The sequence below is a fragment of the Scyliorhinus torazame genome, chromosome 6, assembly GCF_047496885.1.
Source record: "Scyliorhinus torazame isolate Kashiwa2021f chromosome 6, sScyTor2.1, whole genome shotgun sequence".
NCBI classification, from domain to species: Eukaryota; Metazoa; Chordata; class Chondrichthyes; order Carcharhiniformes; family Scyliorhinidae; genus Scyliorhinus; species Scyliorhinus torazame.
Window position 1 is genome coordinate 60945458 of NC_092712.1, and position 23085 is coordinate 60968542.

General features: G+C 44.5%; 1 protein-coding gene across 7 annotated transcripts in view; it reads right to left on the reverse strand.

The window, feature by feature from the left end:
- The window catches only part of LOC140424813 (disco-interacting protein 2 homolog C), an 803805-nt gene that overhangs the window by 252425 nt on the left and 528295 nt on the right, over positions 1 to 23085 (reverse strand). For all 7 annotated transcript variants that reach the window (XM_072508262.1, XM_072508265.1, XM_072508267.1 and 4 more), the window contains one exon: positions 19950 to 20060. In XM_072508262.1, the coding sequence (XP_072364363.1) occupies positions 19950 to 20060 (111 nt within the window). The remainder of the gene's footprint in view (positions 1 to 19949; positions 20061 to 23085) is intronic.

The following is a 23085-nucleotide window of genomic DNA, read 5'->3' on the forward strand; positions in this document are numbered from 1 at the left end:
TTGAACCCATGTCCTCAGAGCATTATAGCATGGGCCTCTGAATGACTAGTCCAGGACATTATCACAACCCCACCATCTCCCCCATTGTCAAAGATGGTGATGCAATGTGATATGAATGCAGCGTATCTGCTGCCCTTGTCCTTCTAGATGGTAGTGGTCATGGATTTGGAAGGTGCTGCCTAAGGAACGTTGGTGAGTTCCTGCAATGGATCTTGTAGATGGGACACACTGCTGTGACTGTGCATCAGTGGTGGAGGGAGGGAATGTTTGTGGAAGAGATACAAATCTGCTTTGTCCTGGATGGTGTCAAGTTTCACCCAGGCAAGTGGGGAGTATTCCATCACACTCCTGACTTGTGCCTTGTAGATGGTGTACAGGTTCTGGGGACACAATGGTGCAACAAGATGGTTTTGCATTGGTGTTTGGGAACGGTGATGTATACTAGGGTTTGGGGACACTTTATCTGAATATGCATTATTATGGTGTTGAAATATGAGGGGGTGTGGGGGGGGGGGGGGGTGAGGGTATTGTAGTCTTATTGTAGTATTAATGCATTGGGAGCAGAGATCATGGGTGTAAGGATCTTGGACAGATGAGGGCTTAAGGAAAGAATGGGAGAGTGATCTCAGGCGGGGTAAGCAGGGATTGACAAAAGGTATGAACGCTCCAGAGATTGGAGCAGGAAGATTAGAAAAGGGCAATTGAAGCAGTGAGCACAGGAGCACTTTTGCCTAAAATAATTATAGCCCAATATTGATTATAACCAATGCCGGTTTCTTTCACCACACTGTTAAAAAAGGCGATTTGAAAATTCTACATTCCCTACACCCCATCCAACTGAGAAAGTTGGACAATGTGACCAGGAAGTGACTTAATATTTGAATGGTCTTATTGACTATTTCACGATGGCACTAACCCACCTGCATCTATTTCCCTTGTATTTCAGAGTGAGGAACCAAGGGTCATTTCTGCATCCGACCCTATAGGATTCCATTAACGAGAGGAAATAAATGTTCATGATTATGATAACTGAGCCCTACATTTTCTCTTGAGGATTCTGAGTATTTTACCATGTTTAGAACCTGTGCACTCTGGCTATTGGCACGAAGATGTGTTAATGTGGACAGACATCACCACTAGTTATTTGTTTCCATGCTATTTGCAAGTGAGTTGGTGAACAGATCGAAGGGTGACAAGGTGGATCAGCACCATCGTGAGTTGTTACTTAGTTGGTTGCGATACTTTAGATGATCTGCCTGCAGCGATTTAGTCAACATTTGTATTCTATGCTGCGGTAGATAGACATGCAATTAGATACCCATGGTTTAGTGCTTAGCATCCAAAATATTTGTCAAACTGGTAAATGAGGTCTGAATCGCTCTGCGTTCACTGTCTGTTTAATAATCTTTATTGTCACAAGTAGGCTTATATTAACACTGCAATGAAGTTACTGTGAAAAGCCCCTAGTCGCCACATTCCGGCACCTGTTCGGGTACACAGAGGGAGAATTCAGAATGTCCAAATTACCTAACAGCACGTCTTTCGGGACTTGTGGGAGGAAACCGGATCACAAGGCGGAAACCCAATCAGACACAGGGAGAACGTACAGACTCCGCACAGACAGTGACCCAAGCCGGGAATCGAACCTGGGACCCTGGAGCTGTGAAGCAACAGTGCTAACCACTGTGCTAACGTGCCACATTGTCATGACAGGTAGAAAGAAGTTACAGACCTGACTAACTATTTTCTCAAGTGGTTAAGACTTCAATGGAAAATAAATTCAGGCAAAGTTTAAAACGGGCAAATTTGTCATTGCCCATTATGCTCCATCCCTGCACGCAACGCCCCCCCCCCAAATTGATTTTATACCCCAATGTGTCTGAAGGCTCTATTTCCCTAATGGGCTGTCAAGATGTCTCCTCTCCTTAGAACCACACTAGCGTTCCCACATATTCACTTCCCTTCCCTTAGCTTCCCCCCCCCCCCACCAACAGAGTGAAGATTGATTAATCTTAGTGGATAAAAAGGAAATCAGATCATTTCAAAACAATAAGATGATTTAGATATAGTAAGTCAGTTGAAAATGAAATATGATAAGATATGGGGAGCATGTAGGAAACTGGGATTAGACTGGGTAATTGTGTGGGGAAAAACACTTATGAAGACTTGGTAAGTCCTTCAATGAATTAAAAAAAAGCCTGAATCTGTTTTGTAAGAATCTACAAATCTGAATATGCATGATCAAGAATGAATTACATATCAAACTTATTAAACCTTATTTCGGCACAAGGAACAAGTGGGTGCAGATTTATGTTCATGCAAGATTCTTTGTTCCTGGAAAAGGTATTACGTCGTTATAGAAGAAAACAGCACATGAATATTAAAATTATAAAATGCCATACAACCAATCCGGATCATTCAGCCATCCAGATCTTGACCAAGAATCAATTTGTCACCTTTTTTCTACCCTGAACCTAATCCTCATTACTCTTCCCTGAATCAGCGAGTGACAGCCTTGTCTTGAAGTGGGAGCAAATTTCCTGAATTATTTCAGTTTGAAGAAGTTATTCCACACATGTAGATTAGTTTGTGGCTTCCTCATCTTATAATCATGTATTTTATTTCTCTTCTCCTCGGTCTATGCAAGAACCTAACGACAGTGAAGAATGAGAAAAGCTTATTCCACAAGCCTAACACTTTTCACAGTCTATTTAATCTCTTCTCACAAAAAAATTCCCTCATCCCAGGAAGCAACCCAGTGAACCTGAATTGCGTGGTGTATTGTCACTGGACTAGTAATCCAGAGACCCAGAGAAATAATACTCTGATGTCCAAGGTTCAAATCCCACCACGGCAGATGGCAAAATTTGAATTCAATATTTTAAAAATCTGGAATTAAAAGTCTATTGATAACCATGAAACCATTGTTGATTTTCGTAAAAACCCATCTGGTTCACTAATGTCCTTTAGGGAAGGAAATCTGTCGTCCCTACCTGGTCTGGCCTACATGTGACTCCGTACCCACAGCAATGTGGTTGACTCTTAAATGCATTCAGGGTTAGGCAATAAATGCTGGCCCGGCCAGCGAGGCCCACATCCCATGAACGAACTTTAAAAAAAGGAAAACAAAACAGAGCCCCGCCAGGTGTGGCTTCACTATGCCATTTATAATTATAGTAAGACTTTTTTACTCTTGGATTCCAGTCTCTTTTCAACAAAAGCTAACATACCATTCGCCTTTCTAATTTCTTGCTGTATCTGTATGTTATCTTTCTGTGTTTCACGTACAATGCCACTAAACTCCTAAACTCCTCTGTACATCAAATTTCCCAGTCTCTCTCATTTCAAAAGATATTCTGCTTTTTAATTTATTTTTTTCACCAAAATGGGTAATTTCACACTTAATATCACAGAATTGTTGTGGCGCAGAAGGATGCCATTTGGCCCATCGTGTCTGCACTGGCTCTCCAAGTGAGCATCATAGCTTAGTGCCATTCTCCAGCCTTTTCCCCACACCCCGGCATTCTTCCTATTCAAATAATCATCCAACGCCCTCTTGAAAGCCTCGACTGAACCTGCCTCCATCACACTTCCAGGCAGTGCATTCCATACCTGAACCACTTGTTGCATGCACAAGTTTTTCCTCACATCACATTTGATTCTTTTGCAAATCATATTAATTCTGTGTCCTCTTGTCTTGATCCTTTTATGAGGAGGAACAGTTTCTTCCTATCCAGCCCCTCAAGATATTGAACATTTCTATCAAATCTCCTCTTAGCCTTCTTCTCTCCAAGGAAACCAGTCCCAACAAGAGTAGTTCCAGGGATGAGAAACTTTAGTTTTGAGGACAGATCGGAGGCTTGAATTCTCCAATCAATCCGACCCAAAAATGTGCCCAAAATTTTTCATACACTATGTTACCTGTACCTCAACCAATCCCCAAACCAGGCTAATTCTGGAGCCCAATTCTATGAATCTTAATTTTATGTAATAATCTCGAGTGGCAATTTTTTGAATGTGTTTTGAAAATCTAAATGCACCAAATCCACTTTCACCCCATTATCCATCCAAAAACTAGGGAAGAAGATTTGTCAATCACAATTTTCCTTTATTAAATCAAGTTTGACTCTGCTTAATCAGTGCCCTGTTACAATGTCCCCCATAATAGGTTCTGGCCCATTTTGTCGACAACCGATATTAGACTAACTGGCCTATAAGTTTGTCAATTTTTGTCTTCCTCCTTTCCTAAATAGTGAGGTTAAGTTTGTCGCTTTCCAGTCCTTCATAACTGTTCTTGAATCGAAGGGTCTTTTCAAACCCGAGGATGCAGGTTCGACAGCTCCAGGCGTTTAATCAGCATTCAGCCCCATTAGTTCCTCAAGTCTTATTTCTTTGAGTTCCGATCCTCACTAGAACCTGGGTTTCCTATTACTTCTGGAATGATTTTGCGCCTTCTGCCATGAAGGCAGAGGCACAAGTATTTGATTAATATTTATACTATTTCCTTAGCCCTCATTATAATTCACCTGTCTCCTGAGGCCTTTGTGCCATATTTGTTGCAAATTATGCATTAATTCTTCTATGAATACCAGTCATTGCTGGGTCTACCATCATATAATTTAATGGAGTTTTCCAATTTACCACCAATAAGCTTATTTCCACATTTTTCGAATTGCTTTTTCTATTTTAATGCTGACGTAACTGGTTACTCTAAAATGGCAACATTTAATCCCAAACTGTGCAGGGTATGGTTTCATCAGCATAGAAAAGGCCCTTCAGCCCCTCACGTCCGCGCCGGTCCAAAACAACCACCTAACGATTCTAATCCCATTTTCCAGCAGTTGGCCCATAGCCTTGTATGCCTTGGCATCGCAAGTGCACATCTATTTACTTCTTAAATGGTATGAGGGTCTCTGCCTCCGCCACCCTTTCAGGCAGTGTGTTCCAGGCAGCCACCACTCTTTGGGTGAAAAAGGTTTTCCTGGGCAGCACGGTGGCGCAGTGGGTTAGCCCTGCGGCCTCACGGCGCCGAGGCCCCAGGTTCAATCCCGGCTTGTGTGGAGTTTGCACATTCTCCCCGTGTTTGCGTGGGTTTTGCCCCCACAACCCAAAGATGTGCAGGCTAGGTGGATTGGCCACGCTAAATTGCCCCTTAATTGGAAAAAATGAATTGGTTACTCTAAATTTATTTTTAATAAAGGTTTTCCTCACATACCCTCTGAAGCACATGTTCCTGACTGTGAAGTTATGGCACCTGTTCATTGATCCCTCCAGCAAGGGGAAATGTTTCTCCCCATCTACTCTAAGCCCCTCATAATTTAATACATCTCAGTCTCCTCTGCTCCACGAAAAACAACCTCAGTCTAACCCACTCTCTCTTCATAGCTAAAACTCTCCAGCCCAGGCAACATCCCGGTAAATCTCCCCTGCACCCTTTCAAGTGTTGTCCCATCCCTCCTATAATGTGAATTCCAGCACTGCACACAACACTTGAGCTGTTGTCTAACCAACATTTTATATAGGCCCACCATAACCTCCCTGCCTGTAAACTCTATGCTTCGGCGAATAAAATCAAGTAGAGCATATGCCTTCTTTTTTTTTTTTTAATAAACATTTTATTGAGATATTTCTTTGGCATTGTAACAGCAACAAATCAACAATGTACATAACAAGAAAAATATAAACATAGTGCAAATAGCGCCTCCCTCTCTCACAGGTACTACCATTGCTTACCCCCTAAACTACGCTAACCTAACCCACTCCCCCCCCCCCTTCTGCTGACGATTAATTCTCTGCGAGGAAGTAGACGAATGGTTGCCACCCCTGGGCGAACCTTAACAAAGACTCTCTCACGGCGAACTTAATTTTCTCCAGGCAGAGGAAGCCAGCCATGTCCGAAAGCCAGGTTTCCGATTTCAGGGGCTTTGAGTCCCTCCATGCCAGTAATATGCGCCTCCAGGCTACCAGGGAAGCAAAGGCCAGATCGTCCGCATTTTTCTCCTCCTCGATTCCCGGATCCTGCAATACCCCAAAATCGCCACCTCTGGACTCATTGCCACCTTCGTATTTAATACCGTGGACATGGCGTCGGCAAACCCCTGCCAAAATCCCCTCAGTTATGGACATGTCCAGAACATATGGACATGATTCGCTGGCCCCCCCGTGCACTTCGCACACCTGTCTTCCACCCCAAAGAATCTGCTCATCCGGGCCACTGTCCAGGCCGGTGAACAACCTTAAATTGGATCAGGCTGAGCCTGGCACACGTTGCGGTTGCGTTGACCCGACCCAACGCGTCCGCCCAAAGGTCCTCCTCTATCTCTTCCCCCAGACTCGGGAAGCTTCCTTCTATAAACAAGTCCCCCATCCTCTCAATCCCCACTCTTTGCCAAATTCGGATCCACCCCCATCCATCCTCCCCGGGGCAAACCGGTGATTATCGCAGATTGGGGACCATACCGATGCCCCCTCTGCTCCCACATGTCTCCTCCACTGCCCCCAGACTCTCAGGGCTGCCACCACCACTGGACTGGTGAAGTATTGCACCGGCGGGAACGGCAGAGTCGCCGTTACCAACGCCCCCAGACTTGCGCCCTTACAAGAAGCCGCCTCCATGCGCACCCACGCCGGCGCTCTCTCCCCCCCCCCCCCCCCCCCCCCCACCAGCCACCTCCTCACCATGGCTATGTTAGCCGCCCAGTAGTAATTGTTGGAATTCGGCAGCGCCAGCCCTCTATCTCCCAGACTCTGCTCGAGCATTGCCCTCTTCCCACGCGGGGACTTGTCCCCGCACACAAAGCCCACGATAATCTTACTGATCCGCTTAAAAAAGGACCACGGGATGAAGATGGGGAGGCATTGGAAGACGAATAGGAATCTCGGGAGGACCGTCATTTTTACCGACTGCACTCTGCCCGCCAGAGACAACGGGAACGTATCCCATCTCCGGAAATCTTCCTTCATCTGATCCACCAACCGGACCAAGTTCAATTTATGCAGTCTGTCCCAATCCCTCGCCACTTGGATACCCAGGTACCTGAAATTGTCCCCTACCACTCTGAACGGCAGTTCCCCCAGTCACCTCTCCTGACCTCTCGCCTGGACCACAAACTTTCGCTCTTCCCCATATTGAGCTTATGCCCCGAAAACCGGCCGAATTCTCCTAAAATTCCCATAATTTCTTCCATCCCCTCCATTGGGTCTGAGACATTAAGCAGTAGGTCATCCGCATACAGCGAGACTCTGTGCTCCACCACCCCCCGGACCAGCCCCTTGAGGCCCTCAGAGCAATTGCCAGCGGCTCTATCGCCAGCGCAAACAGCAGTGGGGAGAGGGGCCATCCCTGTCTCGTCCCCCGGTGCAGTCTAAAATAGTCCGAAATCGTCCTGTTTGTCCGTACAGTTGCAACCGGAGCCCGGTACAGCAACCTAACCTAGTTAATAAAGCCCCTCCCAAAACCAAACCGCTCCAGCACCTCCCATAAATAATCCCACTCAACCCGATCAAAGGCTTTCTCCGCATCCATCTCGACCACTACCTCAACCTCCCTACCTTCCGGGAGCATCATGATCACGTTTAGCAGCCTTCTTACATTGGCCACCAGCTGCCTGCCCTTAATGAACCCAGTCTGATCCTCCACTATAACGTCCGGTACACAGTCCTCAATCCTGGAGGACAAAATTTTGGCCAGATGTTTGGCATCTACGTTCAGCAAGGAAATCGGCCTGTAAGACCCACATAGCTCCGGGTCCTTGTCCCTTTTCACAATGAGTGAGATCATGCCTGTGACATCGTCTGGGGCAGAGCCCCTCGTTTCTTGGCCTCGTTAAAGACCTTCACCGGCACCGGCCCCAATATTCCAGAGAACTTTTTTAAAAACTCGGCTGGGTACCCGTCCGGTCCCGGGGCCTTGCCCGACTGCATGGCCTTCAGATCCTCTACTATCTCCTCCAGCCCGATCGGGGCCCCTAACCCTTCTACCAGCTCCCCATCCACTTTTTGGAAAGTCAGCCGGTCCAAAAAGTGCCTCATCCCCTCTGCCCTGCAGGGAGTTCCGACCTGTACAACCTGCTATAAAAATCTGGAAAGGTCTTGCTGACCCCCGCCGAGTCTCCAACTAAGTTCCCATCCCTGTCAATAACTTTCTATTTCTCTAGTTGCCTCCCTCTTTCTAAGCTGCTGTGCACACATCCTGCTGGCCTTCTCCCCGTGCTCATAAATCGCCCCCTTCACCTTTCTGAGCTGTTCCACTGCCCTCCCGGTGGTTAACAAACCAAATTCCGCCTGTAGCCTCCGGCGTTCCCTTAGAAGCCCTGCATCTGGAGCCTCCGCATACCTCCTATCAGCTCGTAGAATCTCTTTTACCAGTCGGTCCTGCCCCTGTGAGCCCGGATTGAGATCAGCTCTCCTCTCACCATTGCCTTCAGCGCTTCCCAGACCACCGCTGCTGAGACCTCCCCCGTATCATTTACCTGCAGGTAGTTCAGCATGCACTTCCTCAGCCTCTCGCGCACCGCTTCGTCCGCCAATAGCCCTACATCCAACCTCCATTGCGGGTGCTGCTTGCTATCGTACTAACCTGCAGGTCCACCCAGTGCGGAGCATGGTCCGAGATTGTAATCACCAAATACCCCGTGTCCACCACCCCCGCCAATAGAGCCCTACCCATGACAAAGAAATCTATCCAGGAATACACCTTGTGTACGTGGGAGTAAAAAGAAAATTCCTTCGCACTCGGCTGCCTAAATCTCCATGGATCCACCACCACCCCCCCCATCTGCTCCATGAACCCTTTCAGCTCCTTTGCCATTGCTGGCACCTTACCCATTCTCGAGCATGACCGGTCCAGACCTGGATCAATAACCGTATTAAAATCCCCTCCCATAATCAGCTTGTGCGAGTCCAGGTCCGGAATCTTCCCTAGCACCCTCTTTATAAAATCCCCATCATCCCAATTTGGCGCATATACATTGACCAGCACGAGCTTCATCCCCTGCAGCTTGCCACTAACCATGATATATCGACCTCCCACATCCGAGACTATTCACCCCACCTCAAATGCCACCCGCTTGTTAATCAGAATCGCAACCCCTCGTCTTTGTATCCAGCCCCGAGTGGAAGACCTGATTAATCCAGCCTTTCCTCAACCTGACCTGATCCACTACTCTAAGGTGTGTCTCCTGTGCATTACTACATCCACCTTCAGTCCTCTCAGGTGCGCAGACACACGTGCCCTCTTTACCGGCCCATTTAGCCCCCGGACATTCCAGGTGACCAGCCTAGTTGAGGGGGAAATGCCCCACCCCACCCGCCGGTCAGTCATCCCCTTTCTTGGGCCCGCCTCCAGCCCATGCGCCGCGCCTCCTCCAGCCCACCCCAGGGCGGCCCCCGACCCCCTCAGTGACCTTCCATCGAAGTCCCTCCCATGTCAGCAGAACCCATCACCACCCTTCCCCCCCAGCAACAATACTCTAAAACCTAACCCATCTAATGAACTAAGCATATACAGCCCCCCTCCTCCCCCATCCCACTGTGCTTCTGTGAGCTAGCTCACCCCAGCTAGCTTGGTGGCCCCCGCTTCCGGCGCCAAGAAGTCTCCCACCTATTGTTCCCTCGCTCCTCTCCCCCCGCTCATGTAAACAAATTCCCTCATCTAACAATCCCTAAACAAACACCCAGCAGCAAGAGAACACGGAAACAAAAGCACCGCCCACTGAAACTCAGACAGGCATGTCTCCATCCCACAAAAGTGCACATCAGAAAAAACACACAAGATAAAACACAAAAGGGACATTGCCAACATCTACCGGGAAAAAGAACCAAAACAAAAAACGGAAAATCGACTTTTCTACCCCGTTCCCCTTTTTCCTGAGCAGAGCTCCAAAATACAGACACAAAACAATAAGAGAAGGCATAGCCAATTTAAAAACAGGAAGTCAAAACCCACCAAAAACCAAGGGGGAGAAAAGAAAGAAGAAACACAGAAAAACAGAAAGAAAAGGCCCAATATAGGCCAACAAATTGTCTCTAAGTCCGAGAGTTCTCAGACTCCCACCAGTCCTTTTCTTTTCGCAAAGTCCAGCGCCTCATCAGGCGACTCAAAAATAGTGATGCAGGTCCTCATGGGTGGCCCAAAGACGCGCTCGGATACATCAGACCGAACTTCACCTGTTTCTTAAAGAAAATAGCCTTGACTTGGTTAAAGCCTGCCCTCGTCCTCGCCACCTCCACGCCCAGGTTCTGGTACATCCGCAGGATGCTGTTGTCCCACTTACAACTCCGCGTTCGCTTGGCCCACCGAAGAATGCATTCCTTGTCCAGGAACCTGTGGAATCTCAACACCATTGCCCTCGGAGGGTCCCTGCTCGCGGCTTCCTAGCAAGCGCTCGGTACGCCCTGTCCACCTCCAACGGTCGGGGGAATGCCCCCTCCCCCAGCCGCTTTTCGAACATACCCGCTACGTATGCCCCAGCGTCTGCTCCCTCAGCCCCCTCCGAGAGCCCGACAATTCTTGGGTTCTACCGGCGGGACTGGTTCTCAAAGTCCTCCACCTTCTCCAGGAGCCTTTTCTGCTGTTCTCAAAGCAACCCCACCTCCAGCTCCACCGCTGTTTGATGCTCCTTTTGTTCAAGCAGCGCCTTCTCCACCTTCTGGATCGCCCGGTCTTGGGTGTCCAGTCTCCTCTCTAGTCAATCAATTGATTCTTTGATCGGGTCCAAGCATTCCCGCTTCTGCCTGGCAAAGCCATCCTGCATGGCCTGCATCACTGGGTCCATTGGTCGCTGCGCTGCCACCCCAGGGGTCCGGCCCTCAGTCATACTGTCTCCTATTGCAGCTTCAACACAGCTCGTTACTGACTTCTTGTTTCTGCCCTTTTGTGCATTTCTGGTCCTTTTCTCCATACACCGATGTGTGGAAACAGTGCCCAATTGCCTCAGCCTTCGAATTTGCCATTTAAAACCGGATAAAAATCTGGAGGAAAGGTCCAAAAGTCCGACCAGAGCGGGAGCCACCAAATGTGTGACTTACTCCTCCATAGCCGCCACCGGAAGTCCCAGCATATGCCTTCTTAAACACTGTATCCACCTGCTCTGCTACCTTAAGGGACCGGTGTACATGCATAGAAACATAGAAAATAGAAGCAGAAGGAGGCCATTTGGCCATTTGACCCTGCTCTGCCATTGATTATGATAATGACTGATCATCAAGTTCAATACCCTGATCCTGCCTTCCCCCCATATCCCTTGATCACTTTAGCCCCAAGAGCTATATCTAATTCTTTCTTGAAATTACACAATTTTTGGCCTCAACTACTTTCTGTGGTAGCGAATTCCACAGATTTTCCACTCTCCAGGTGAAGAAATTGCTCCTCACCTCAGTCCTAAAAGGTTTACCTCTTGTCCTCAAACTATGACCCCTAGTACTGGACTCCCCCACCATTAGGAATATTCTTTCTGAATCTACCCTGTGTTATCCTGTTGGGATTTTGTAACTTTCTATGAGATCCCCTTTCATTCTTCTAAACTCCAATGAATATAATCCTAACAGACTTAGCCTCTCCTCATATGACAGTCCCACCATCCCAGGGATCACTGCACTCCCTCCATAGCAAGAACATCCTTATTCAGATAAGAATACCAAAACTGAACATAATACTGCAGGGGTGGCCTCACCAATGCCCTATACAATTGCAGTAAAACATCTCTATTCAAATCCTCCCATTATGAAGGTATACATACCATTTGCCTTCATTACTGCCTGCTGCCCCTGTGCGCTTATTTTCAGCAACTGATGCACGAGGACATCAAGGTCTTGTTGAGTATCCACCTCTCTCAATTTACACCCATTCAAATAATAATCTGCCTTCCTATTTTTGCTACCGAAGCGAATAACCTCACATTTATCCACATTATACTGCATCTGCCTGTCCAAATCCCGCTGCATCATCCTCACAGATCACCGTCCCACCCAACTTTGTATCACCTGCAAATTTGGAGATAATACATTTAGTTCTCTAATCTAAATCATTAATATATAACGTGAACAGTTGTGGTCCTAGCACAGATCCTACGGTACCCCACTAGTCATTGTCTGCCAATCAGAAAAAGACCCATTTATTCCAACGTTTTGCTTCCTGTCTGCTAACCAGCTTTCTATCCATCTCAAGACAATCTCAAGTTCCAGCAACTTCCCCACTACCAACGTTAGGCTCACTGGTCTATAGTTCTCTTATTTTCTCTACCTCCCTTTTTGAATAGCGGGGTTACATTCACTATCTTCTAATCTGTTGGAACCATTCCAGAGGCCAAAGAATTTGGGGAAATGACCACCAATGGATCTACTATTTCTAGGGCCACTTCCTTAGGTACTCGGAGAAGATTTTCAGGCCCTGAGAGATTTGTCCACCTTCAACAATCCCATTAATTTCCCCAAAACCATTTCTTTACTAATACTAATTTCCTTCAGTTCCTCACTAAACTGGTGTTTCTCAGAACTTCCTGTACATTATTCATGGCTTCATTTGTGAAGACAGAAGCAAAGTACTATTTTAGTTTAATCAATCAATCTGGTTCCTCAGCCATTTCCTTTTTCCCTGTTATGATGAATTCCCCCTTTTCAGACTGTAAGGGGCCTACATTAGTTTTTATTAATCTTATCCTCTTTATATACTTTTACAGCCAGTTTTTATGTTCCCCGATAGTTTACTTTCAAATTCTATTTTCCCCTTCTTAATCAATCCTTTGGTCAGACTTTGTTGAATTTTAAACTGTTCCTAATCCTCAGATCTATTGCTTTTTCTTGCTAATTTGTATGTCTCTTCTTTGAATCTAATAATATCTCTAATTTCCCTTGTAAGCCATGGTTTGGCCACAGTTCCCTTTCTATTCTTGTGCTAAATAGGAATAAACAACATTTGGAGTTCACCTATTCGTTCCTTGAATGCCTGCCATTGCCTGTCCACTGTCCTTCCTTTCAGTAATGTTTCCCAGTCCATCATAGCCAGCGCATGCCTCATACCATCATAGTTACCTTTACTGAGGTTCAGGACCTTGGACTCAGGATCAACTACCTCATTGCTCATCTTAATATTATGGTCACTCATCCCCAAGGGTTCTCCCACAACTAGATTGCCAACTAATCATTTCTCCTTGCAAAACACCCAGTCCAATTAGGTCTGTTCCCTTATTGGTTCCTCACCATACTGGACCAGAAAACCAACCCATATACACTCCAAAAATTCCTCCGCTATTGAAACTGTGATGAAATTGAGTCACCCAATCTAGATGCAGATTAAAGTCACCCATAATCACAGATGTTCCTTTATCACATGCATCTCTGCTTTCCTGTCTAATGCTATTCCCAACATTACCACTGCAGTTTGATGGTCTGTATACCATCCCTACGAATGTTTTTTGCCCCTTGATGTTTCCTAACACGACCCAGATAGATTCCACATCATCTGTAGAAATATCTTTCCTCAATATTGTACCAATATCTTTTTTAATCAACAATGCAACTCCACCACCTTTCCCTTTCTGCCTGTCCTTCCTCAAAATTGAATAGCCCTCAATGTTTAGTTCCCTTCCTTGGTCAACTTGGAACCATATCGCCATAATCCCAACTATATCATAGTCTTTTACCTCTATCTACGTAGCTAATTCATCCATTTTATTTTAAATGCTCCACACGTTCAGCTACAAAACCTTAAGACTGGTCCTTTTAACGTTCCTTGTCCCGTTGCTACTATTTTTTTAACAGTGTTATTACCTGATACAGGCCCTTGATTTCTCTGCCCATCACTTTTCTTATTCTCCTTTGTCTTTTTCTCTTGTTCTTGATTCCCCCTGCCATTATTAGTTTAAACCCTCCCTAACCACTCGAGCAAGTTCCCTCTGATCCTCGGTGCTTCTCAGGGTCCTGCCATTTATCATGTATTCCCTTGCCTTGTTTGTCTTGCCCAAGTGCATCATCTCACACTTATCGAATTGAATTCCATTTCCCACTGATCAGCCGGTCTACATCCTCCTGTAATCTAAGGTTATCTTCCTCACTATTTACCATCCCACCAATTTTCGCATCATCCATGAACTTACTGAACAACCCTCCTACATCCATGTTTAAATCATTTATATAAACCACAAACAGCAAGGGCCCCAAAACTGATCTGTGGGGGACCCCATTTGAAATAGGCTTGCAGTTGAAAGTATAGCCCTCGACCATTACCCTCTGCTTCCTGCCACTCAGTCAATTCTGGATCCAATTTTCCAAATTTCATTGGAAACATGGGCTCTGACCTTCGCTATCAGTCTCCCACGTGTGACTTTATCAAAAACCTTGCTGAAGTCCAAGTAGACGACGTCAAATGCATTTCCATCATCTACACACCTGGTCACCTCTTTGAAAAATTCAATCAAGTTGTCAGACATGACCTCCCTTTAGCAAAACCATGCTGACTGTTCTCGATTAATCCCTGCCTCTGCAAATGCAGATTAATTCTGTCTCTCAGAATTTCTTCCACTACTTTCCCCACTACTGAGGTTAGACAGACTGGCCTGTAGTTTCCTGGTTTATCCCTTCCTTCCTTCTTGAATAATGGTACCACATTGGCTATCCTCCAGTCCTCCGGAACCTCTCCTGTAGCCAGAGAGGAATTGAAATTGTCAGCGCCCCTGCTATTTTCTCCCTTGCCAAACTCAATAGCCTGGGATACATTTCATCTGGCCCTGGATATTTGTCTACTTTTAAGTCTGCCAGACCTCCTCTCTGTCTATGTTAATCTCTATAATGTTATCACAGTCCTTATACCCACATTGTCCCTCTCATGAACACCGACACAAGGTATTCATTTAGAGCCCTACCTACATCATTTGACTCCACACAAAAATTACTAATGGGCCCTACTCTTTTCCTAGTTATCCTTTTACCCTTAATGTACTTGTACAACAACTTAGGATATTCCTTTATTTTACCTGCCAGTATCTTTTCATGCCCCCTTTTTGCTCTCCTGAGTTCCTTTTAAAGTTCCTTTTTGCACATTGTATTTACCTGTAGGGTTTCTGCTCTTGATATCTGCCATAGGGCTCCCTTTTTCTCCTGATCGAATGCTGCATATCCCTTGATATCCAAGGTTCACTGGATTTGCTGATCCCACTTTTTTTCTTGATTGGAACATGTTGGCCCTGTACTCCGCCTGTTTCCTTCTTGAATGCGTTCCACTGTTCTGTCACAGATTTACCCAAAAATGTCTGGTCTCAGTCCAAATCATATCTGATCTTTAAAATCGGACTTCTCCCAGTTTAGAACTTTGATCTTCGACCTATCTTTGTCCCTTTTCCATGACAATCACCGTCTGCAAAATGCTTGCCCACTGATACTTCAACCACTTGCCCGGCTTCGTTACCTAAAATTAAGTCCAGGACCGCCCCTTGTAGGATCTTCTACGTACTGGTTTAAGAAGTTCTCCTGGATTAATTTTAAGAATTCCGCTCCCTCTAAATCTTTTACACTATTGCAACTCCAGTTAATGTTGGGGAAGTTGAAGACCCCCAATATCACTACCCTATTATTTTTACACATCTTTGAAATTTGCCTGCAGATCTGCTCTTCTATTTCTCTCGGACTGTTTGGAGGGCCTACGGAACACTCCCACCAATGTTATTGCTCCTTTTTGGTTTTTAAGTTCTACCCATATGGCGTCAGTTGAAGAGCATTCTAAAATGTCATCCCCCTTACTGCTGTAATTGATTCCCTGATGACACCCCCTCCTCTTTTACCTCCTTTCCTATCTCGTCTGACGGTCCTCTATCCTGGAATATTGAGCTGCCAGTCTTGCCCCTCTCTCAACTATGTCTCAGTGACAGCAATGACATCATACCCAAATGTTTTAATTTGTGCCCTTAATTCATCTGCCTTGTTCTTCAGACTCTTCGCATTAAAATAGATACTATCCAATCTTGCCAAAACGTCCTTGTGACTTAATTGGTCTAGACATTCTATGCCTTTCTGACTTACTTGATGTCTCTTCTCATTTTGGCTGTGCATCTACCCCTGCTGAACTTTCTTTCAGGAGCCCGGCCCTCTGCCAAGTTAGTTTAAACCCTCCCAACAGCACTTGCAAACCTCCCTGCAAGGACACTTTTCAGCTCAGGTGCAAACTGGCCGCCTTCTACAGGTCCCACCATCCCCCAAAACAGTCCCAATGTCTCAGAAATTTAAAGCCCACCCTCCTGCTCCATTTATCCAGCCACACATTCATCTGGAGTAACCGCCTATTTCTATACCCACTAGTATGTGACACCAGAAGTAATCCAGAGATTGCTACCTTCTGGGCACTGTTTTTTAATCTACTTCCTAGGTCCCTAAATTCCGCTTGCAGGTCCTCATTCCTTTCTCTGCCTATATCATTGGTACTCATGTGTACCACGATATCCGTCTGTTTGCCCTCCCCCTTTGGTATGCCCTGCGTCTGTTCAGTGACATCCCTGACCCTGGCACCATATACCATCCTGGAGTCTCTTTAGAGGCCACAGAAACACCTGTTTCCTTTACAATTGTGCTTGAATATATATGCAATTACTGCTTATGTTATGTGCACATATTACAGGGATAACTTTATAAGCAAACTTTAATATATACTCTGAGGTTCTTTCTTACTTGTCTGTGCCTGTCACACAGCAATGCTGAGTGATGTATGCATGGACTGTGAAGACATTGAGTGTGCCTCCACTGAGAACACATATGTTAGCAGGGTCGCAGTAAGATAGCCTGGGGACAGAAAAATAGCAGAAGGCTGAGAGAGGCTGAGCAGGGAAAGTATTAACTGCAAGTTTCACCATATTCAAGAAGAACGGAAGAAGCTATGATATGGTGCAAAGGGGAGAGAGCTTGGAAACAGTTGGCAAGTGCATGGCTGTACAATTAAAAAATAAATTCTGTTCTTGGGAGTTCTGGTTACTATGTGGCAGTTAAAAGCACTTTGCTGCATTTAAAATGGAATAATTTCCAGACATAATTTTACATCAGATTAGTTAATAACGTATTTATAACACTTCTGTCCCAGTGGGACGCAAGCAATATGTGGGAAACAGATGGCGTGTAATTATGGTCCAATCTTTTGTAGATCAGTCATTTTAGTTTTGAGAGCTTTAATTTTTCACACAAACCGAAACCAAATGCAGTAATAATGCGCCAAAGAAAGAGCCTGACGCTGCATCAAGCATTATACTGCAACCTCACAGCAAGGTTCACAATCCGAACTACTGTCACCTACCTCAACTAAACTGTTTGAAATCGAGAACACAAGTGTTTTCCCGGAATGTAAAACATTGCTCATGGAATGAATAAGCTGTTCCAAAATATAGAAGTTGTGATCCAAAAGGTGGTAGGCACAAAATTCACCCCCCCCCCGTTTAAAATTGCAGTATCCCATAATCTAACTTTTTTAATGCTATAACCCAGAAATTTTTGCCTGAGCCACTATTTTGGTTCAAACTACATTTACCTTTTCCCCCCAAAAATGTAACATTCTTCCAGCATGGAGCAGCCTAGAAAAATTCTGGGTTCCTAGACAGGGGTCCTGGATCTCCCTCTAAATTAACATCTTTGGTATTCCCCTAGACCTCTGTCTATCACTATCATCCACATTAGCTTATGCGCAAAACTCCTTGGCCACCCTTAAATATCCTCTCAATCCTGTTAATCATGGAACCAGGATCATGCCACGCAGAAAAGGAAAGTTCAGGGAAGCCTCAAATTATGCAAGAAATTAGAAAGTTCACCCCGGACCCCACAAGAGCTGCAAATATGGCTCTGAAGAAATATACATTCAGTGAAACCCTGCTAGAATGTGCACAGGTTTAGGTTCAGGTGGGATGCATCCTATTGTAGAACAGCCTTTCAAACATTCACTGGGCTCACAAAAGAAGAATGAACACCAGGCTGCTTTCTCCCAAACATAGGACCTGATTTTATAGCTGGAAACAAATTATTCTTTGGACCAAATATGGACCAATAGCTTTGCTGTTGCATCTATCAATAAAAAACAAATTAGGAGATCAGGAGAACTTCAGTTCAAGGTGCATTAGTTGAGGCACATAGGTCAACATATTAAATTTTATAATATGCAGAACTTCAGTAGGCTGCAATTAGTTCCATTTAACTGCAAAGCCTATGCTGGAAGAATACAATTTTCTTAAAAGTCAGAAATGTAATTTATTCATTTCTGTGGAAGATAATTTCTATGAATTGGACAGCTAGTTCATTATATATAATTTAATCATCTATAGCCTTGTTCACACTACTGCAAACAATATGCTTGTAATAACTTGGAGCATGTTATTGCACTTCCACTCAAGTGATGCTTAATGATTCTACACTAAGCGTCAACAGCATTTTCCCAATTTATTGTTCACACATACCCTAGTCGTTGTAACACAAAGAAATTTCAGGCAGGCTTTTATTAAACAGAAGCAACTTTAAATATGTGGCGCTATTATTGAGTTTATAAAAATATAGCAAAACATCCGAAACAGGGGGAATGTTTTGTGTGTTTTAAAGTATGTCAGATAATCCCAGAAAACGAATACAATTGTAAGAATCGCAAAGATTAAGGATAATTTAAGGCGGTAACATGAAATTAGTGACGATTTCTCTTGCAAATCTAAGCTGCATATCTGACAGCAAAGATGTTAATTTGATGCAGTGGTATGCAGTTATACTTCCAGCTAACAATCGTCAACATACACAGAGCATTCACCTCATTCCCTGCCAAATTCACATTTTTCCACTCCAGAGCTGTGCAGAGAACTGACAAGGTAATCTTTCAGGTGATGACTCTTGGTCAAACAAAGGGTCGGATGAAAAATCTATAATTGAGATATTAATCTGTTTGCTCTCTCCACAGATGCTAACTGGTCCACTGAGTGTTTCAGGCATTTTCTGCTTCAGACTTCAATAGCTTTTTGGCTTCAGGTTTTTGTGCTTGCAAGGGTACAAGCAAGGGCCTGTAACAGTGCTTTATTCATCATGTACTTGAATTTTAGCCCCAGATTTTAGGGGGGGGGGGGGGAAGAGGAGAGTGGGGGGGGGGGGGGGGGGGGGGGGGGGGGGGGAGAGAACATCCGCAGGACAAAGGGAATTCAATTTTGGAATTGATGATAAACTTGTCAGAGATCCAGGAAAGAAAGCTGCCACAATTCACAATAGATGCAGTGTAGGAATAATGCAAAGAGGGGAATAGTGGGAGACTAAGAAAAGCAGCATAAGACATACCAACATTACTTTGATCGAGTGGAAGGGGTGTGAACTCAGGCTGTTGGCCTACCTTTTCTTGTTTTGTCATCTAGTAGCAAGCTGTTAATTTTCAGAAACACTTTTTCTCATTGCAGTTTTCCTGCATTTACTGCCTTTCTTGATTAACGAATTTCCTGATTTTAACATTTTTTTATGGCTTACTGATTTTCATGCATCTTCGATCACTTTTCATCACTTTTCGAATTTCAACAGGACCTCATTGCGTATACTTTGCTAAATCTTTAATCCTTCTCTCCATGCCACCGTGCGCCCCTCTGCCACCCCCTACTTTTATTTTGTTCAGTTGTGTTAAATAGATGGTTTCATTTTCCATTCCCAGCCTGACAAATTATCTACACTCAAAATGGTAAGTAGTCTTATCCCCTCACAAATGCTGACAAAGCTGTACTTCCTGTTTTTATCACTCTGAAACTAGTTCCTTTGGGAAGTTAATAACTGGAATAGGGAAGATAATAATGTTAAAGATGATCTGAGTCAGATTAGATCATTCACTGGCGGTGACTTCCTCCTACCGGTGAGTAGTTACTTGGATAATTAATTTCTGCACATTTTTTTTAAGGTGATTTTTATCTATACTCCGACGGTTGTGACTGAAGACTACAGTAGATTTACTGTGCTTAACAAAATGAAGGTCTTACCTTTCTTGTAAGGGGCACTTCAATAGGAACAGGAACTACCTCTGCCAAGAGACAACCATAGAACGCAACCATAAAAGCAGCAGGGTCATTGTTTGGAAAGACAAGCGCCACCTAAAGGTAAATATTAAAGACAGCTTAAAATACTACAAAACAGGAAACTAACATTTAAGAAAAGTGGATGATCAGTCTACACCAGGTAATTCAGAATATGCTTAAGCAAATGTGAATTGAGAAAGAATGTAAAAAGCATACATTTATTAGAGTAACTTTCACATATTCATGATACTCCAAAATACTTCACAGCTGAAATGAAACAGTTACAGAAAATATCATAGAATTTACAGTGCAGAAGGCCATTCAGCCCATCAAGTCTACACCGGCCCTTGAAAGAGCGCCCACGCTTCCACCCTATCCCTGTAACCCAGTAACCCCACCTAAACTTTAGACACAAAGGGGCAATTTAGAATGGACAATCAATCTAACCCGCACATCTTTGGACTGTGGGAGGAAACCGGAGCATCTGGAGGAAACCCACGCAGATGTGGGGAGAAAGTGCAGACTCCACACAGACTGTCACTTGAGGGGCTGGAATTGAACCCAGGTCCCTGGGGCTGTGAGGCAATAGTGCTAACCACTGTGCCACCGTGCCGCCCTCCTGCAGTTCCGAAGTCTATCACTGTTGTAATACTGGAAAGTAATAAAAGACTAGCTAATCTGTTTCTACGGTACTGTTTCAGGGGGTAAATATTGGCAAGACACCAGAAAACTCTTTTTTTTAAAACGTATTGTCATGTGAGAGTACCTTCAAGAAATGGATGTTTAAGCAATGTACCTTTAAGAAATGGAGCTGATCATATTACTGAAGTGATGTCAGAGGGTGGGAGGAGCTGAGCTCACCTCTGCTTTTTGAGTTTCAGTTTTGAGAACGCAGCTGGGAGTGTCTGTGTGTTTTGCTGTGAGCTGTATGAAGAAACACAGAGCTGGTCTGTAGATTTCTGCAATCCAAAGACTATAAATATATTGAATGTAACCTAATGTGCTCCTATTGTTGAAGGTTTGAAGTCTTTTGGATGTTTAAAGGAATAGTTTGAAGGATTATTTAGTGTTGTAGTCTTTTGGGTTATCTTTGAAGTAATGGGTGTTAAGATATTCAATGTTTGTTTTAAAAGGGTTAACTTGAGTTCATAGAATAAACATTGTTTTGTTTTAAAAAACACTTGTCCATTTCTGCTGTATCACACCTGGAGAGTACCGTGTGCTTCCCACACCACAATCTATTAAAAGTTGTGGGTCGGTTGAACTCCATGAAACACTTTGGGGTTCTGTAAACTCGGACCCATAACAGTGTAGAGAGATTATTTTTTTAAAATTTCCTTTCATGGGACGTGGGCGTTGCTGGCTAGGCCTGCATTGTTGCCCATCCCTAATTGCCCTCGAGGTGGCGGTGGTGAGCCACATTCTTGAACTGCTGTAGTCCATCTAGTGCTGGTACACCCTGATCATACAACTGGACAGATGGGGCCTCCGTTTCACGTCATGCATTGCGTGACCCTGGTTGACCTTGAAAAAGTGTGTTTTGAACCGCTACAGTGCACATTGTGAAAATACTCTCAAAGTGCTGATCGGTGGGAGTTCCATGGTTTTGAATCAGCAATAATGAAGCAGCAATATTGGTTCAAGTCGAGACAATGTGAAACTTGGAAGTGAACTTTTGAGGTAATGGTTACTCACATACCTGCCATTCATCCTTCTAGATGTTGGAGGTCATGAGTTTCAGAAGAGATGTCAAGGAAGGTTGGGTGTATGCTTTGATGCATTCTACAGAAAGTGCACACTGCAGCCATAGTCTGCCAGTGACAGATGGCAATGGATGTTTAAAGTGATCAATGGGCTATTGACTGAGTGGACAGTTTTGTCCTGGATAGTGTCAACTTTCTTCAGCGTCATTGTAGCTGCAGCCATCATGGCAACATTCCTGAAAATGGGACTTGGGCCAGTGGGAGAAAGTTGGGACATGAGTCAATCATGAAAGGACATCCAGCGTCTGAACTACTCTCGTAACCATGGTGCTTATGTAGGTGGCCTAGTTGAGTTTCTGGCCAACAGCAACCCAAAGATGTTGATGGTGAAGGACTTGATACTGATAATGCCATTGAATATCATGAGGAGGTGATTGGACTCTCACTGGTTGGAGGTAGCCATTGCCTGGCATTTGTGCAATGTAAATGTTACTTGTATTTATCATCCCAAGCTTGGATGTTGTCTAGGTCTTGCCGTACGTTTGCATGGGCTGCCTCATTATCTGAGAATTGGGGATAGAGCTGAATGTTGTGCAATCATCTACTTCATCTTCAGATTCCTTCTGCTTGCCCTATGTTGGATGCAATGTTGTGAAAGTAAGCAACACTATTTTATGACTAGGTTTCATTCTAAGCATGTGTTGATACTTGGTAAGGTCCTAATCTTTTCTGAGGAGATTGGTCACAAGTCTTCTTAGTCAAGAGATTCCTGTGGATGTGTCACACATCTTGTTAGTGTAGACCTTCAGAGCCATTGTCATCTTGTTAGGATCATCTGCTTCTTCCATTGGTCCAGATTTCATGCACTTGGAGGGATGATGTCCCCATCTACATCAAGTGAAGCTGAAGATGGCCTCACTTAGTTTAGCTTGTCAGCTGAGACAAGGTACAAAAGTATGCTCACTGGTGTGTGCATAACAAGCTACTTGGAAGCATCAGCAAGAGCTGAAGACACATGCCAACCCACATTGAAAACCAAAGTGCACAGCTGGCAATGACTCCGAGGTACTAGTCATGTCACAGAAGTCCCCTATATACAATATGCAATCACCATCAACCCTATTTCTGACCTTACAATAGAAAGAAGGCCATTGACCAAGCAATCAAAAGTAGTTGTGTGTAAGACCAAGACCGCTCTGAGGAACTCCTGCAACATTGTCCTTGGTTGTTTGCAACAGTTGAAAGCCAATCTGAGTAACAGCACCATTCAGTCATTTAGTAACTTTAATGAAGCAATATAAATAACACACAAAGTGAGAATTCAATGATCAAAAAAATAATCAAATGAAAACTTTAGATTAGTTGTATCCCACAGTTTTTTTTCCAATTCTATCTTC